The sequence below is a fragment of the Carassius carassius genome, chromosome 34 (assembly GCF_963082965.1).
Source record: "Carassius carassius chromosome 34, fCarCar2.1, whole genome shotgun sequence".
In the NCBI taxonomy this organism is placed as follows: Eukaryota; Metazoa; Chordata; class Actinopteri; order Cypriniformes; family Cyprinidae; genus Carassius; species Carassius carassius.
Genome location: NC_081788.1, coordinates 11,032,933 through 11,052,477, shown reverse-complemented (window position 1 = coordinate 11,052,477; position 19,545 = coordinate 11,032,933). Strand labels below are relative to the sequence as shown.

Genomic DNA, 19,545 nt, shown 5'->3' with positions numbered 1-19,545 from the left:
CTTTGTTTGCAAAGCACTTATATTGTAGCCTATACAAATAGTATTGCAGCAATAAGTAGGCTACATCTGCATTGTTTGTGTGTTTTTTTTTCTCAGCATCTTTTGGGTCTATTTGTCATTTTAGCAGTTATTATCTGCTGAAAGCTTGCATCACCCACTGAAACTGTATGCTACACCTATGGAAAGTTGCAGAGCGGTGTATTTTACCCACACTAAATTACATGGTACGGCCAAGCATGAAAATACATCATCGCATTCAGCGCGTGGTTTTGATGTTCCTGATTTAAAGATGTGATCTTGCCCAAGGCCCTCAGGCCAACCACAATGGTCTCATAATAGACCGTATTCTACACTTCACGTGTGTGCGTGAGTGTGCTGTGGTTTTACGGCTCTATGGTACTGCTTAAACTAACGTCACAAAATAAAAAACACGGGTAACCCCAACGACCACGTGCCGGTGGGAAAAGAGGTGAGAGCGTAAAGAGCCATATATGGAATGTCGTTCTTAGTCAACGGGCCATATATGGTGCTTCCGTGCGTGACGTCTGTTCCTTATGTGGAAAACGAAGGCGTGGCTGTGGTGGAGGAGAAGCGATACAAATACTGTTTCCAACCCCGCCTGTACTGTAGAAGCACATCTACTGACAAATAAAAGACTTTACAACTAAGCTTTGACGAAATACAGGGAACGATTATATGAAAAAAAAAAAAAATCGATTATCTTTTTAAAGTAAAAGTACTGTGAAAACACACCAGGTCTATACGGACCAAATAATATTGTGTCATCTAGTTTTATTATTGTTTATAGTTCTTCTTTTTTAGTGGACTAACAGGTTCGTTCCCATACACTGCACGCGCTGTCGTGGATGCTGTGAAGAATATCCGTTTCTCCTCACGGCTGTTGTTTGTCTAGAGAGGTCATGGGTATCGGCGACCCTCTCGAGATCTCAAGCAGTGAGTTAGTTCATATTTTGCGGACTCCCTCTGAGCTCTTCGCGTCTGGGGGATGCATCGTGTTGGACTGCCGGCCGTTCCTCGCCTTCTCCCGAGCGCACATCCTCGAGTCCCGCAACGTCAACTGGAATTCCATGCTGAGACGGAGGTCCAAGAGCTCCGTTGTGTGTCTGGAGTGGCTGGTGGCCGATAAGTCGCTCCTGGCCCAGTTGCGGAACGGGGACTTCTCTCCGTTGGTGGTGCTGGATGACAACAGTCGCTCGGTCCGAGATCTGAAGAGCGAGAGTCTGGCCAGTCTCCTCCTCAGTGCCCTTCAGTCAGAGGTCCAGTCTGCCTCGACGCACATCTGCTTCTTACAAGGTAAACGTCACAGAATTACATGCTGTCCGTGTTTTTTTTTTTTTTGGGGTGGGGGGGGGGGGGGGGGGTGGGGGGGGGTGGGGGGATACTGCAATTCAGTTAAACTGCTATATTTTATCACTGTAAAATTGGTCTAAAACATCTAAATTAGCTACGTTTAAAGATACACACACGCACATTTCACTGTAAAAATGGCAGGTAAACTACAAAACATTCATGTGGTAACATCTGATTTGTTTTGGAATAATATGATTTGACATGACTCACATGACTCAGACAGACTATATGGTCTTCTATTTCGACGAAAGTAATTAGATTCTATAGTGCTGTATTTATCTGTTGAAAAATGTATCATATTTGCAAACTGCATAAGCAGCTTTGCTTTATAAACTGTTAAAATGTTTTGTCAGGTAACATATACACGCATGCACACACACACACACACATACAATGACAAAACAAAACCCACAGAATTAACACCAAAATGTTTTCTTTGACCATTTCTAGGTGGATTTGACGGGTTCTTCGCACAATATCCAGAGCTCTGCTTTAGCCCTACTGTCATCTGCTCAAATCATCCTGCTCTGAATGATTCAGAGCCCATTGTTTCCGGAAGAAAGACTCCTCTCTATGATCAGGTTGGCTTTCAGAAATCTCGAAATCATAATGAATTAACTCAATTTAAATCACAATGTCTTTTGAATGCACTCATTGACTTTTGTTCTTTTGTGATTTCCAGGGTGGTCCAGTCGAAATCCTCCCTTTCCTCTTTCTGGGCAGCGCACATCACTCATCCAGACGGGAGACTCTGGAGAGATGTGGGATCACCGCTGTGCTCAACGTATCCTCTTCCTGTCCCAACCTGTTCGAGGAGGAACTTCAGTACAAAACTCTGAAGGTGGAGGACAGTCTGGCTGCAGACATACGCGTCCTCTTTCCAGAGGCCATCCACTTCATCGGTAAGTCCTGTGGTATCGACAAAAAGACGTGTCTTGATTCTTCAGAAATATAATAATGACATTAAAACTAATGCTCACCTCTCTGCAGATTCGATAAAAGAGAGTGGTGGTCGAGTGCTGGTCCACTGTCAAGCAGGAATCTCCCGGTCAGCCACCATCTGCCTGGCGTACCTCATTCACGCTCGACGCGTCAGTCTGAATGAGGCCTTTGACTTCGTAAAACGCCGCAGACAAGTCATCTCACCAAACTTAGCTTTCATGGGCCAACTTCTTCAGTTCGAGACGGATGTTTTGTGCCCCTATTCTGTAATAAACAGAGAGAACAGTGGCACATTTTAAACTGGCCGCACTAACTTTCAGAAAACAGATCTACTGGCCACAGCTTTGACTTCAAAGACTGTGACAGATCTGCAAAGGTGCTTTCAGAGAGTTTTAGTTTGATGCCATCTATGGCTGTACAAACAGAGAGACATGAGACATTTAATAAGGGGATCAAATGAGGCATCTCACCCTTTGAACTACACCATGACATAACTCGACTTGTTTGGGTAATGTTTTAGATGGCATCAACTGACTACCAGTTCTTGATAGTTCATGGCAATACAAACTATACATAGATAAATGCCTTTCTGTGTTTCTAAACAACAGCGGCATCGCTGACACACTGCTACACCCAATAGCCCTCATGGAAAATTTTGACATTTGACATTCGTCATTTTGACACTGTACTACTGACCCAAGATAACTTGTAAATGAGATACTGATGAAACAGACAAACAACTTCTGCCATGCAAAGATGGGTAGTAATGTAGGCTAATAAAGTATTTTGTTTACATTTTAGCTTCAACAGTAATATATGTTTAGGATGTTATGTGCACAGAGCACATCATACTGTGAACAATGTTGCATCAGTCAAAGTTCCATTTGACTGCGGTGACTGATGTTGTGACCATATAAGGCTGTGACGTGTGGTTAGTCTTCGCTTTGGTAAATGTCAAGATTTTCCATGAAGTTACTGTCTAATTGTCAGTCTCGAGCAAGTTTAAAAGGGCAAAGACCTGACAAACTGTGATCTTAGGTCATTTTAAAAGTAAGTTTAATTGTTGCGATAGATAACAGGCACTAAAGCCTTTTTGTAATTTATTTTATTATTTTTTTTATAGAGTGTTATTTTATTTCCTTTCTTTTTGTAAATATTTATTTATATATTTTCATTCAAGAAATGCACTTTAAATTACAATTGTTTTGATAATAATATCTTTTGTAAGCTATGTGGTTCACTTATTTCAGTTTGTAAATAAATGGATTAATTTGTTTAATGCAGAAGTGAATGTATTTGTCTTATTATTATCATGTTTTTCAGAAACCTTATGGTCCTAAGAGCCCCCAGGGCTTCAACTTCTTTGTGGGCCCCCTTCCATATGTGAATTAAAGCCCAAGCAATTAGACTTAATATGAGAAATGTGGCCACAGTTATATTCAATTATAATATTATATTTATTTTAGGTTTTTGAAAGAAGTCTGCACCAAGGCTGCATTTATTTGATCAGGAAATAGCTTAACTATAAAAATATTTATAACTTTAAAAAATGAAATATCTAAAGCTGTATTTTCAGCAGTCATTACTACAGTATTTCTTCAGTGCCACATGGTCCTTCAAAATTAATATGCATAACATTTTGATGATTTGGTGTTCAAAAAAGATTTCTTATTAATATCAATGTTGAAAACAATTGTCTGAATTAACATTTATGTGGTAACCATGATAAATTTTTATTTGTATTTTTTGTAGAATAGAAAGATAAAAATAATAGCATTTACTTGAAACAGTAATCTTCAGTGTGTTGTGACTAAAAAGGTTTCAGTTACGTAAAAAATATCAGTTGCGTCAAACGTTTGCAAGTTAGTGTTGCAATATTAAAGAGATCAGAGCTGCAGAGGTGTCATAAACAGATAGCATTGCTAATTTCTTAGTTAATCTCACATTGTTGCAATAGTCATTGGCACACATTTACTATCTTCTCTTGCTCGTTGCTGTGGTAATCACACAACTGTACTACGTACATGATATAAGCAACTGAAATCTTTTACCACAGCACCATCTGCTGACGAAGTCAAAGGAGCTGACTGTACATGTCAAAGCATTAATACAGTAGACCACAAAGTGGCAGTATTAGACTATAAACCTGAGTAAGAGCAGGTCTCTAACGAACACGATTTATGATGATGATGATGATGATGATGATGTTGATGATGATTTAATTCCCAAACATCCCTGTGATTGCTGAATGCGTTGAAGGTGAGCAAATACCAGTGAAGAAGTAAAGCAAGAAATACAGTTTTTGTTTTATAACTTTGGAGTGTTGTGTGCAATTCAGAGATCAACAATCAAGGACTGTGTTACACAAGCTCGTTGCTGCCTACAGCCATCAGCATCTACAACTCCTTCATTGTGAGCGTGGCCATGGAAAACACTTATGGGTTTAGCTTTCTGACCAACTCTGATGGAAGTTCTAAGCACTTAGGGTGAAACAGATTGTGGTTGCCCATGTGAGGCAGATCCTGTGATGGCAGAGCTGATATGGTCATGAACACACTCTCTCACATCTCCAGCACAACTCTGAAACTAACAGCTCTGGTGTGAAGCTATCTAGCAAACATTTGAACTTATTTGCTTACTCGGGCAGCTGTAAATTGGATCTGTTTCATTTTGTGTCAGTTCCATTGAGGGCCTCTCAATATTTCTGAATTATATTTTACCCAGTACATATTTAGGCTGTTAAAGTTCCTATACAGTGACTATATCATATTCAAACTTTTCATTTGACACTATTATTCAGACCACAGCAATTTCTGTCTTTTTTTCTGTCTTTGCTTTTGAATACATAAACAAGTAATTAAAATAATGCTTATGACAGGCTATGAGAATATTGGCAGTCTTGTCGGCTCCAGTGGACTTTGTCAGCTAAGAGAATTTGGAAAATCTGCATGTTGCCCAGGGTTAATTCTGTTTGTGAACTCTCATGCCATCAGTTTGCTCATGATACAGCCACAGTGGGTTTACTTTTCTTTGGGAATCAAGTTCGCTTCAAATTAATGTCCTTAAAAGCTGCTCGGTATGCAGCTACTGCTTTCATTGCCATTAGAAACCGCAGAATTAACAGTAGAAAAGTGCAACGTTCATAATCTCCCTCCAACTCTTTTTAAAAAGAACTTAAAAAACTCTCTGACATGATTGGTCTTTAATATATTTTAGATGCAAGTCATAGGCTAATAGGTAAACAGATCATATATATATATAAGGTTTCAGTTACATAAAAAATATCACTTGCGTCAAACGTTTGCAAGTTAGTGTTGCAATATTAAAGAGATCAGAGCTGCAGAGGTGTCATAAACAGATAACATTGCTAATTTCTTAGTTAATATATATATATATATATATATATATATATATATATATATATATATATATATATAGTGAAAGAGAGGTACATTTAGCATACTTTTAAGAGTACTTATAATGGAAATAATATATGACAAACTTTTTAAAAGTGTACTTGCATATTAAAGACATGAAGACACTAAGTTCTCTATCTTCAGGTTTTATTTCATTAATATTATATTATATGAAAGTATACAGCTGTTTTAATACACTTCTAAGATTTGAAGTACACTTCAATTATACATTCAATACCATTAAGTGCACTTCTTTTTCACAAAGGTTGGCAAACTAAACAGCCTCATATATCTCATATATCACTCTTTCACTACTAAAAAGAAGATGACCTCTCTCCAGAAGGAACATCATGACCCGCTTGAAGGTTATTGGGGAAAAAAAGTACAGTAAATGCCGTTTCCAAAGAGAACTTCATTCTCAGGAGTGCCTGGATCTACAAAGGCATACATGAATGGATAAAAATTATATGATAAAAAATAAGTCACGCATTTTAGTCAATAGGCCTTAATCAGGTTACACGCCATGCTGAATTTAAAAACGGAAGAAAACGAGGTTGTCTTCACAATTGCGCAGTTTTATGGAGTTTTCGTCAACTGAATTTATGTAGGCTATTTATTTTCGTAAAGACTTTTAAACAACACTAAAACCCATTGAAATATGACGCTAAACTCACTAAGGTAGCCTATATAGAATAGGCTTAACACAATTTTGGATCACGCAGAATGTTTCAAAAGAAACACAATCAAATGAATGAGTCACAAGGTCGTGTGGTATTCTGACATTAACGCAGCTGAAAAAACTTACTTTTGTATAGATAAAAAACTGAAAATACATTGATAAAATACACTGATGCTTGAGTGCTGGATCACCTGCCAAATATAATACACCTGCAAAAATTATGGTTAAATATACAGTTTTGTCCATTGATCTATCTATCTATCTATCTATCTATCTATCTATCTATCTATCTATCTATCTATCTATCTATCTATCTATCTATCTATCTATCTATCTATCTAAAATACGCACATGTTTTTTCTAAAACCCAGTACTCCACAGAAGAGCGCTTCATGCAAATATTTATTTAATATATTTTGCATACTGGAAATGGTTCGACCCTTTTGACACAACGTCCTTTGTTCTTTACAAAAATCACGACGGTAATACGGGTGATTCAGGAAACAGAAATTATCTAATCCTAATGGACACGCTAAATTGCGTTTGGGTATATGTGGCACTTCATCTGAAGAGCGCATTAAAACACTTGATCTTTCCGAAATGAAGCGCTCGACCGTCACGATTCATTTGACGAGCTCAGTCTGTCATTAAAGTTTGAAACGTTTCAAATAGATTTGTTGCTTTTACAGTATGCTATGTAGTTTTTTTGGTGATGAAGTCAGCAGTGTAATGATTAAATGTTGTTCTGCAGTTGTGAAAAGCTATACACCTTTACTAAAAAACAAAAAAACAACCTTTCATTTTTCATACTTTATGCTTTACAGTCCAGTTTGAGGTGGTCATATGTATAATGTAAACTTCTCACTCGAACACATGGTAAAATGAATCATGCACTCTTCGTTAGGTAAATGTCTTTATTCAAAACCATTGCTTTTATCCATTTTGGATAAGTATTTGGAGTTCTTAAATTTTCCAAAATGCGTTATTTGAATTGCATCCACTACACGCCGGTATTTGTTTTATGTTTGACATTAGAGTGTTGGGATAGGTCAGGTTTTTCAGTGGGAGGGAAGAGTTCGCCTCATGACGCCCGTCCTGACATCCCTTATACTGGGTTACTGAGGAGAAGCGTTGCGTAGAGATGAAGCCAGAGCGACGCGCGCGAGCTGCACCGACACTTCAAACTGTCACTGAGGTAATGCGCGAGGCATGCAGGAGGCATTCAGCTTGCTCACTGAGATACTGTGACTAAAACGGGAGACACATGGCGGAAGACGGATGGCAAACTTTTTTTTAAACATTATCCTTCTTTTTAGTGCTTGGACATACCCGACTCATTTTGGCGTGCCTCTGATTCCTCATTAAGCCGACTTTCTCCATTCAGGAATGTAACAACGGCACAACAACAGACTCCATCCTTTATCAGGGTAGTTGTTGCACTCAAATTCTTTTTGCAAACTTGTGAAAACTGCGAGGGGAAACTGGCACAACGCCGCGCGCTGCTACGTGTTCACTGGAGATTTATATTTAAAGCTTGCGCTCCGTGGAGGGTTGACCATCTGGGTAACCTAGATTTAAGCATTCCAATATATTTGTTTTATAAGCACTTGGTGAGAATTAATAGCGTTTTTATTCGTAATTTGAACTTTAGAATATTTAAAATATTATAACTGAATAATTGTTACTCAGATAGATATAATTTATAAAAGCACACTATTACGCAGCTTTTTCATATTGTCAGATCAATCTATTTGTGACACCATTGCTCGCGTTTTTTTTTCCACTAGGCGTTTGGTTTGTTTGTTGTTTTAGTTTTAGTTTTTTCCTTTCACGTTATCTGTCTTCTACAAAACGTTCAGAAGTTGATAATTTAGCGACAGAACCATAAAAGATAATTTATCAGAACCATAAATTATAATTTAATAGATGTAATCTCTCTGACATTTAATTTTCTTTTTCATGGCTGTCTTTTAAATTAAATTGCACGTTTCCATAACTGTTCAATAACCCAGATGACGCTTATTCCAAATTTGACGCAAATTAATAATGTATCTACACTCGACGAGATGTGACGTAACAATGACTGACACAATCTTTTCGCAAGTGAGCGATGTATTCATTCGATTATACGTAAAATCTTTTAATTTCAACAAAATACATTTTACTAAGTTCTTAGAAGAAGAAGAAGAAAGATAAAACAGCTAAACGAAATCATTACATTTATATTGCCCACATTTGGATTACTAATAGAGAAGGTTAATCCACGTGTATTCTCAGTTGCCGCCTTGTGGCAGTCATGGCAAGCGCGTGCTTGGCAGGCACGAGTCTGCATGGCCACAACATCAGTGGCACTGGAGGCACATCTTCACCGACTTGTAACCAGAGTATGTTAAAACCCCCTCCGTACACCCCAGAAGCCACAGCAGCCTTTGCAACAGCCATCACACTGATGATTCTTTTTACAATTGTTGGCAATATTCTGGTCATCATAGCTGTTTTAACTAGCCGCTCGCTCAGAGGACCCCAGAATCTCTTCTTGGTCTCCCTTGCAGCTGCAGACATTTTGGTGGCCACCCTCATCATCCCATTTTCACTGGCCAATGAACTGATGGGCTACTGGTATTTCCGCACTGTATGGTGTGAGATTTACCTGGCGTTGGATGTGTTGTTCTGCACTTCCTCTATAGTACACCTGTGCGCCATCAGTCTAGACCGCTACATGTCTATCTCACGTGTCACATACGGCCCAAAGAGGACGCCCAAACGCATCAAATGTTCCATTTTGGTGGTGTGGCTGATCTCAGCAGTCATCTCCTTCCCACCACTACTCTCCATGAACAAGAACAAAGGGGAATCAGGTGGGCTGCCACAGTGTGAGCTCAACAATGAGCGCTGGTACATCTTGTACTCTACTATTGGTTCCTTCTTTGCTCCTTGTCTGATTATGATCTTAGTCTACATGCGGATCTACCAGATCGCCAAGCAGCGCACACGATGTCCACCAGGGGAGCCCCGCAAAGAGGTCCCGGCCAATGCCGCAACTCCTCAGCACAAGGTCCACACGGAGGGTCTACAAAATGGAAGAGGAGATGAAACGCCCTCTACCTTGCAGAAAAAAAACAGGCCTCCGACTCTGGCTGTGTCCCAAGTGGAGTCCACCGAGCAGACCGCGAGCCCCCCAGTCTCCAAAAAACATCTGCAACCCCCTTTGACAACCCTGACACCGACCACATCGTGCCCCTCCCCGTCTCCTTCAAATTCATCCGAAATGGCTCCTAATAAACCTAAAGAGGGGAAAAAGGCGAAGAAGACCATGAAACAGCCTGACAACAATAACGGAGAGAGCATGAGCTCTGACTCAGACACTGAGCAAGGTGGGAGGGGGTTAGAGGTCCCCTGTACCCCGGGCATGACACCCATAGGCATCCATTCCCCCGCCACCATCCAGAAATACAGAGACATGATCGCCACCACCAAAGGGGCCAAATTGGTGACCCGGAAGACGAAGCAGGAAGGAACACCCAACTCCGCACGGCGCAAAGCTATGGTGAACCGAGAGAAGCGCTTCACCTTTGTGCTGGCGGTGGTTATTGGCGTCTTTGTCATCTGCTGGTTCCCTTTCTTCTTCTCGTACAGCCTACAAGCTGTGTGCCCGGAGACGTGCGCCTTGCCAGATCCGCTGTTTAAGTTCTTCTTCTGGATCGGCTACTGCAACAGCTGCCTCAACCCGGTCATCTACACCATCTTCAACAAAGACTTCCGCAGATCCTTCAAAAAGATTCTCTGCAAGAACATCAAAGGCACATTCTTCTGAAGCTCCTGAAGTGAATCATCTTCTCAGACAACAAATATACGGTTATTCACAACACAGACTTCAGAAAAAGACTAAAAGAAGCACAATAATAGTACTGTTGCAATGAAAACGAAGGGCCTTTTGTGCAGCCCGATGAACTGAGGACACTTTTTTTTTTTTTGGTCCAGGTTACTGCCTCAGGCACTGGATTCCTGGTATACGTGCTATAAAATGGGGCTAATCCAAAAATATTCACAGACCACGAAAAACCAAAGCTGAAAACAAAACGAAAATTATGAGGACTATTGCACACCTTCTCTTTTCTCACCTTTCTAAAAACACCAGGACTTGGGGACATTGCACAAATGGATTTCTCTAAGGACTTCAGAGCTACACCATTCAGAATCTTTACTTAAAGCTTTCCCATGCTGATTGGTCAACCAGTGCCTACACAGCATCATTTCTGAGGAAAAAAAGACGTGAAATGCTTCTGTGGAAATCCTTGCCAGGGGCAATGTGTAGGAAAGAGGTGACGCAAGTTTCTCCGAATAGACATGAAGGCTTCTAGTCACAGACCTCCAGGGTAGGACCATTGGGAAGTATTCCTGGCATTCTGTGATACAGAAAGGCTCTGTGAATACAGAATACCTGCCATGGAAGGAAGCCTTTCTTTCTCTTTCCATCTTGGACAGGTTGGCAGCAGGCTTTAAGATTGAAAAATGTTTATTACAGGAACTTTAGATATGTATTCATTTCGAAAGTCATTTTCATTATTATTATGAGAAGACTTTTTGCTTCATCAAAAGTTACTTTAGACTTTGGTAACTGTCTGATGACACAAACACCTCCTGATTTCACTGGAGGTGCTGTTTCTGACTCAGTTCAGCACTTTGCTTTGTATAAAAGAACAAATGATCATTTGTTGGTGTACACTGGTCTACTGCACCCTAAATGTCTGAACATTTAGCAGGGTGATACTTTGGGACTAAGGGCTGATAGCAGCGATGCTTTCTATTTCGTTGGTCAATGTCTTTTTGCTAATGATCCCTGTGTGTGTGTGTTTGTGTGTGTTTGTGCGCGAAATGTAGTGAATGGGTATGCGTCGTGTCTGATTGCCGTGTTTGTTTAGAAATGTATGCTGTGTGTGAGAGGGTGTGCGAATGTTGTTGTGCAGAGTTTTTTTGTGTAATGGTGTGTGAGTTCACATCCCTCCCTGATTCCACTGGCACCAGTTCAACTATATATGTATGTGCTTGATAAATGTGACTGGTTTGCCAGATCTGCCAGTGCTTATGATTCAGCTACTTCCAGTGCCAATGCTTTTACATGCTGCTAAACTCATTTAATATCTTCTTAAACCAGAGTTTATTTCATAAGAATTGTTTCATTGCAGGTCCTTTTGAACTAATAATTTTGAGACAGTTAAGACATGTTTTAGAGGAGAGGAGAGCTGTAAATTATTCTTATGTAAATGATTTTGTATTTATTTAACCTGCTATTTCTTATTGTTTCCCCTAATATATATATATATATATATATTCCTTTTTTTTCCCCAAGGGGAAAACAAACATGAGATCGTTTCAGCTACAACACAATATAAAAAGCCTTCTACTGTACTTTTCTGGTATGACATTTGTATGTGGCAGGACATTGCATTCAGGCTGCATTCTCATAAGCTTTGCAATTGATGAGATCCTGGTAACTGTATCCATTTTGCCTCCTGGACTCCTCTTTCTTCAGTGTAATGCTGTTGGTTTCCCACTGCTCTTGAAAAATAAAACCGCTGAGCTGTGCGTGCCAACTGACTCATTGCTTTCAGTGAATAACTATGGTGCTTTTAATGCAGATGAACAGATTTTTATCTCAGCACACGTCATTGGGACACATTGAAAATTATGCAAAGAGAGTACGGTTGTACTAATGGCAAGGCTTTATGAAAACCAGGCATTTAACATTCCTTCTCTAGAACAACTCTAGAAAAGAAATTGTCAACAGAACCCTGTTGTTTATGTGGAACAACACTGGACAACAGTATGACTCACTTTCCTTATTCATTTGTATGATTTTTACAGATTTTAATCCAAATATGTAGAGAGAGGAAATTCAAAAGGGAAGATGTTTTGAAGTATTAGAATATGAGATTAATTGGTGCTTTGGCTTATGTATGTTGATATGGTTGGATAAAATCTTAGTTTCCCTTAAGGTCAATTTGACACCCTCCAATCTTTAAAAAAAAAAAAAAAATATTCACAGGCATGATTGCATTAGAAATGGTGATGTTTCTGAACACAATGCAGGCATGAGATTTAGGATTAATACTGGACTGTTTAATACTAAAATACAGGTTCAGCTTCTTTAATGTTAATTGCCTTTTTATCAAGACTGCATTTATAGTGCAAAATAGTGGAATGGAAATATATATATATATATATATATATATATATATATATTATGTGTATTTTACAAGATAAGAGGCAGGCTCCAGACTCTGAAGTCTAACAGGGACAGAGATTCATTTCTGGTAATTGCAGGAAGATGCTGCATTTAATAATTGATGAAGTCTCGGTATGAAGTGTGTAAACAATTTTGTATTAATTAGTAGCCTACTCTTTTTCTTAAGCATTTACCTGTAAGATCATGCTCTGGCAGAGCCTCAAACTTTTGATTGCTTTGCTTTGACTCACAGAGGACTGAAATCATTCATCTACAAATACAGAAACGTCATTCCAAGGAAATGAACATATTTCCCAGAGCATCGGCCTGGCTGCTAAGAAAATCTTTTAATTAGACAAAATAAAATGAAAAATAGTTGCTGGCAAAATTCATAAGAAAACAACTACAACAAACATTTCAGGCACACAGTGTCTGTCCTGTAATGCAGGAACAGAAAAGTTTGGGAACATTTGAAACCTACTTTTTGAACAAAATAATCTAATTAGTGGTTGAGTAAGAGGCTGGCAGTGTGGGGTACATTCTTTTAGAAATAAAGGTACACAAGCTGTCACTGGGGCAGTACCTTTTTCTATTAGGTTCTAATATGTACACTTTAAGTATGAATATGTACCTTTAAGGTACCAAAATGGGCCCTTTAGGTACAAACATGTACCTTTTGAAAAGGTACCGCCCCAGTGACAGCTTTTGTACCTTTATTTCTGAGAGCTATTAGAAGACATGCAAACACATCTTTGCATCCAAAGCCCACTCTCAATTTGCAAAATAAAGTGAATGAGTTGTTTTTAGTCTCTGAATCTAAATGTGTATTGGGACAATGAAGTAAATCTTTAATGTCATGTCATAGAATCTTACGACTGATATGAGCCATAATAAATCTTCCCAAAGATTTTAGAGCTTTGTTTGTGGAAAAAAACGGTTTATTTATCAAAACCCAGCTGGATGTACATTATGTTGCTTATTACATGTTTATTTGGGTTTTACTTTCTCACTAAATACAAAGCTCCTAGAAAGTTCCTAGCAAGTGGCTTTGAGGCATTTTCTAACAAGACAAATATTTAAAAGATAATTTATTTTACCTGTTTATTATTTAATAATCCATTACAGTGTACAGTTTTCCTGGCAAGATGATGAACACAACAACAAAATTACAGCTCTATTAATAAGCGATCTGTTAGACAGTTTTCCTACTGATGCTGATCATTTTCAGGGAATAAATGACCTCACAATGTGACTGACCAATGAGAATTTAGAGAGTCAAGCAATAGTAAGGTTCCTGAAGTAAAAAATCCTATTGATTTCCAGTTTAACCTTTAAACCATTAAAGACTGGCCTAATGTGAGCTAGGTGTTTGTTAATCAGTGCTAAATGCTTTGGTTGAAGCCTCCTTATCCATCATGCTGCAAAGAAATCTACACTAAACAGGGAACAGAAACATGATGTGATTGAGTCAAAGTCTCCCATATGCTCTCAAACTATATTATTTCTATTTTGATTATGTAATTTGCATTGCTTTATTTTAAATATTTTCTCTCGTTTAAAGACATTAAAGTGTTAGTTCACATTAAAGTTAACATTTTGTAATGCTTTTTTGGGGGGGAAGCTAGGTGGTGCATTAGAAAAGGGGCTCATCTCCTTATTACCCTCCCTGTAACTGACTTTGCACTGTACTAATCCTAAAACATACCAATCAATAAATAACATTAGATTCACCCACACACAAACATCTCATAAAACCCATAGAGCGGTCTTTAAAATGTCTGTATGATTCGGCAAACAAGAGCTAATCCATTTAGCATTTCACAGTTCGACCATTTTGTTTAGGAGATATCTCGAGTCAAATATGACAGCACTGCAGTTTGTCTTTTACCCCTCACCCAAATTCTTATCCATGGAAATTCTATAATGTTCATGTGTTTGGGTTTAAACATGGATTTGCAGGACTATGGCTGGGAATGGATGGGAGGAGGGGTTGTTTTTGTTTTTGGCATAGAAAATCAAACAGGAAATACAAAGTGTGTTCAGTCACAGCCTCATCACGTACCACATCTCATCATGTCTAACAACTGGATCATAATCCACTGAGAATAGCTCTTTTAGGACAGCACTCGGCCTCAGTGGTGTCTTCACTATCTGAGAAAAAAGCTAAAAGGGAGTTTTTATTTATTTATTTGTTTTACTATTATTGATTCTCTGGTCATTTAAAAGTTCTTCTCAGGAAATGAGGAAATATTACAAAAAAAGGGGGTGGGAATGATTTTTGTAATGTTTGACAGATTAGAAGGAACTCATGTTTTGATTGAATGTAAAAAAAGGCAAAATATATAATCAATTAATTGTGAAGGAGATCAAGCAAAAGGGCATATTTTTGTTTGGTTCTATTAATTTATTAGAAAAGAAGGGTGAACTGTCCTGATATAATATTGACAAAAGCTAAGTAAAATAAAAAAAAGACAAAAGCTCATTAAATCAATTTAATACTGGAAAAGAATTATGGTTTAACATAAACATGTATTAATATTTCTTAAAATGGTTTCATGGTTCTACTAATTTATTCAAAAATATTTAAAAATGCAGTTCATACATAAACATATAAAACACTTATGATGAGCAAGTCGTAAATTTCCTTATTTCAATAAATTTTGGTATGTTTCTGGCTGCATTAAAAATAAAATCAAGGTGAACAGTAAATGAAAAGGAAGAAGAAAAAAACTAGCAGGACAAGAGAAACGAGAGACAGGAGCTGCCACGGATATGGTGTTTATTGATAATGGAATAGTAAATGAAACAGATGCATGAGCAATGCATACTTATCTGAGAAAGAGGTGAGTAATGGTAAGGACTTACGGGTCCAAAGCAATAAAAGCACAACAGGATGCTGAGGAATGATGGCTGCATGGAGGACCAATGCAGACAAGTAGCCAGGTAAGTCATGCAAGGGTAACAACAAGACCAGACCAGAAAATAAATATTTGAATATAAAAACTTATTATGTGTTTAAAATAATCATATATATATATATATATATATATATATATATATTTAATCTAGATTAATCTCACTGTGATTTTGAAATTAATATAGAATAATCTAGATTGATCTAAATTAAAATGGCTCATTCGAATTCCGCCGAAGGCATTCAGAATATGTGTGTTACCCAAATAAAACTGACAAACAGTAAGCCTTTGAGAAGGGGTTTATCAAGCTAGGTGGTGCATTGGAAAAGGGGCTCATCTCCTGTTTCCAAAATGCATCACAAAGTGCTTGAAAAAGCTGTAAACTAATTCCACATTGCACAAGGTGCAAACAACCTTACACCTGTTTCACACATACTCCGTCTGGAGTGCGAATGCGTTTCATATTTTTTACGCACCCATTTTAACGGATTCCAGTTGCGTGCGATCGTTTACGTACCGAGTAGCGAACTGCAAACGGGTCCTGTGTGAAAGCACATTGAGTCCATGCTGCACCACATATGTAACGCACACGGGCTGCATACGCACTGCAGACGGAGTATGTGTGAAACAGGCGTGAGCAGGGCGTAGCTGGGGTCAGCGGGGACCCGGTGAAGGTTGTACCAGTGGGCCCTGTTTGAAATTGTTTAATTTGTATGTTCGTTTATTTTAATTTATTTGTGCTATTTACACAATGTTTAAGTTTTTTTTTCATGTTTGTAGGTGTCAAGGTACAGAAACCAAATAATTAAATGTAAAATAGCACTGCATAGTCTTCAATGTAAAAATGAAATATACAATCAAACCTACACTGTAAAAAGTTTACCTATTATTTACTCAATTTTATTGGTGAAACATTTTTACACTCAAAAAAATTGAGTAAATTTTAAAGCTGTGAAATCAATGAAATATACTGTATGAATTGATTAAATGCAAGTAAGAAAATTAAGTAAATCTGAGTAACTGCATCTGGTACATTAACAAATAAAATTGAGTAGAAATAATTGAACATTTAAACATTTAAAAACAATATTTATGAGTAATATTAACTGTTTTTATTAATGAGTAATATTAACTTTTTATTTTCTCTAAACCTTTGTAAAATAGTACTCCACACAACCACCAGTATACATGACATTGGCCTTTATTGTCAATGAGTACAGCAATACAGCACATTTTACACTGTATACAATATTGCCTACATTTAAACTCATTTAACAAACATTTTATAAGTAAAAATTAAATATTTAAAAATTCAGGTAGCCTAATTCAAGTGTAATCAAATCAACCCAATATCCACCGGATCAGCGCTGGTCCTCGTGCCGGAACTTTGAACTTCATACCGCCGTCCTGAGTTTCACTCACAGCCGATAGATACTGCGAGTGACTGACATAACCTGCCAATAAACAAACAGTGACAGTTCTGAGGACATTTTATCATCCAAATGATAATAATTATATTTATTATCATTAGGAATAAAGTCATGTGTTTATGCAAAGCGTTTCAATCATGCAAAAAGACAGGCGCGACTCTCGTTTAAGTGTCGAATTACGCCTCTGTATGTTGTTTTTCATTAAATATGATTTAAAGCACAGTAAAGATTTTATAGATAAAATAAAACATAAACCCGAATTTCACAGAGGAAATGCACCAAATCTGCGACGCTGAGAAGAGAGCTGTTGTCTGGAGACTGCCTGCGCTCACTGACTCAACCAACCGTCGAGTTGTCCTCACGTCAGAGGGTGGGGGAGGGGTGCATTGTTTTAATTGATTAAACTTACTCAAATTTTAAGAGTGTGTTAAATATATTAATAATATTGATTTGAATTAAGTAATATTTTTGTTTCTTGAAACAGATCAGTTTAATTCAACATTCTCAAATATTTTGATAGAAATTTCACAAATATATTAAGTATATTATAAATAAATAATTGGTTAGTCAAATACTAAATAATTTTATTGAAAAAACTTAAATATATCTGTAAATTTTAGATGAAATGAACTGTTGGATTTTTACTCAATTATTTTGGTAAGTTTAACTCAAACAATCAAGTACACGATATTCAGAGATTTTAAGTTAATAAAGTTACAAATTTCTGTAATATTTACTAAGCCACAGAATTATTTTTTACAGTGTACATTTATTCCGACACCTTCAACATTTCTCACATTATTACAGTTTTGCTATATATCAAAAATTATATCTGGTCTCTGAATAATTTTTGATTTGACTGTTAAAACTACAAAGTAATTCAGTCAAGAGCAGTGAGTGATTTTCATTTTCATTTTCTTGGATTAACATTACAGCAGCAGTAGCTAAATTAGGCGCAGTCACTTTAAGAGACGATGAACGCATCCAATATACTACACATCCCATTTTTTTCCAGAATACCGCGTGTACTGAATTGGGCTCTTTCACATCTTTTTGTTTGTTCAAACTGCGATTTGTATTTGTTCGCTCAGGTGCAGGAGGGACTTCGAGGAGAAATTTGCAGAAGAGAGCTCGGTTCAGTGTCGCTGTCCGTGATACGCGGCTCTCTCTCTCGTGCGGACCGAAAACAGCACGCGAGTAACCAGCTACTCTGTTCAGCTTTTCCGCGTCTTGTTTTGGAATGCTTTAATGTTTAAATCGACAAGCGTTAAGGCTTAAAAACACATGAAAAAGATAAGCTTTCGTGACGATGTGCAGCAGTGGCCCGTCAACTGTCCTGAGCATCTTTTTAGGCTGGCCTCAGCCAGTCGGTTATATAAAATATCAAGGTGAAAGTCATCATAGCTTGCTTAGTATAGACCCAGCTCCCAACCCAACTATATATATATATATATATATATATATATATATATATATATATATATATATATATACACACACACACACACACACACACACACACACTGGGCATAGAAAATAATCACTCCTCTTTAAAATAATCACGTTTTGTTGCTTTGCAGCCTGAAATAAAGACGGACACAGTTTGTTTCATCCAGCTGTATTTAATCAGTGCAACTTATAACATCCAAGTAAAAGGTATAACACCAACATGTCAGAGAGAGAGAGAGAGAGAGAGAGAGAGAGAGAGAAAGAGAGAGAGAGAGAGAGAGAGACCAAAGAAAAGAGCCCCAGCAAACAAAGAGAGATCGCCAAAACCATGAAAAGAGTCAGAGAAAACAGAATCACTGAGTTGGAAAAATTATCACCCTTTCCTAAAAATGACCCAATCAGGTGTAGCTAATCACCTTCTCGATGGCAATAAAAAAGCCATTTGACTTTCAACTTTGATCAGCTTTGGTCATTTTGCATTTTGCATTGCATTTCAGTCCTTGGTACTGCAAATGAAGCATACAGTCAACTATGGGTGGCAATGCACTGTCAAAATATCTCTGGGATATAGTTGTGGACAGGCATAGATGGAAAAAAAACAGAGTAAAGATGAAGGTATTCGGTACTACACAGATCCTCCCTGAATCAGGACATCGCTCCAAACTGGGTGAATGAGAAGGAGGAAACTGATCAGAGAGGTGACCAAGAGTCCTACAGCCACTCTGAAGCAGTTGCTGGAATTTATGTGACAACAATATCACAAATTCTCCACAAATGTGGCTGTATGGGAGGGTTGCAAGAAAAAAGCAACTCCTCAAGAAAGGCCACATGCAGTCATGATTGAGATTTGCCAAAACAAATCTTGAATATTCTGAGGCAGATGAGACTAAAAATTTAATTATTTTGCCTCAGTACCAAACGATTTGTCTGATGGAAATCCAATATAACTCACCATCCAAATAACAGCATTCCTACAGTAAAGCATGGAGGTGGTAATATCCTGTTATGGGGTCTGTTTCTCTGCAGCATGGACTGGAGCACTCATGGACTATGGACTCAAACATTTCTAGCATTTTAGATACTGTTTCTCGTTCATGCTTAAGGAAGATTAAGGAAC

General features: G+C 37.8%; 2 protein-coding genes across 2 annotated transcripts; both read left to right on the top strand.

The window, feature by feature from the left end:
• The first annotated feature begins 639 nt into the window (after positions 1–639).
• Positions 640–3,599, top strand: LOC132115477 (dual specificity protein phosphatase 2-like). The gene is made up of 4 exons (XM_059523974.1): positions 640–1,314; positions 1,822–1,952; positions 2,054–2,273; positions 2,362–3,599. The coding sequence occupies exons 1-4, from the start codon at positions 921–923 to the stop codon at positions 2,610–2,612; spliced, it is 996 nt and encodes a 331-aa protein (XP_059379957.1). The 5' UTR covers positions 640–920; the 3' UTR covers positions 2,613–3,599.
• A 3,935-nt stretch (positions 3,600–7,534) lies between these two features.
• LOC132115476 (alpha-2B adrenergic receptor-like) lies at positions 7,535–10,256 on the top strand. Its single transcript, XM_059523973.1, has one exon. The coding sequence runs from the start codon at positions 8,705–8,707 to the stop codon at positions 10,220–10,222; it is 1,518 nt and encodes a 505-aa protein (XP_059379956.1). The 5' UTR covers positions 7,535–8,704; the 3' UTR covers positions 10,223–10,256.
• Positions 10,257–19,545: the final 9,289 nt, after the last annotated feature.

What these genes read in the sequence shown, in the direction of transcription:
- LOC132115476 (XM_059523973.1), top strand. Translation starts at nt 8,705, where the DNA reads ATGGCAAGCGCGTGCTTGGCAGGCACGAGTCTGCATGGCCACAACATC.
- LOC132115477 (XM_059523974.1), top strand. Translation starts at nt 921, where the DNA reads ATGGGTATCGGCGACCCTCTCGAGATCTCAAGCAGTGAGTTAGTTCAT. An exon ending in GCACATCTGCTTCTTACAAG is followed by an intron (nt 1,315 to 1,821) that starts GTAAACGTCACA and finishes GACCATTTCTAG; the next exon opens with GTGGATTTGACGGGTTCTTC. An exon ending in AGAGGCCATCCACTTCATCG is followed by an intron (nt 2,274 to 2,361) that starts GTAAGTCCTGTG and finishes ACCTCTCTGCAG; the next exon opens with ATTCGATAAAAGAGAGTGGT.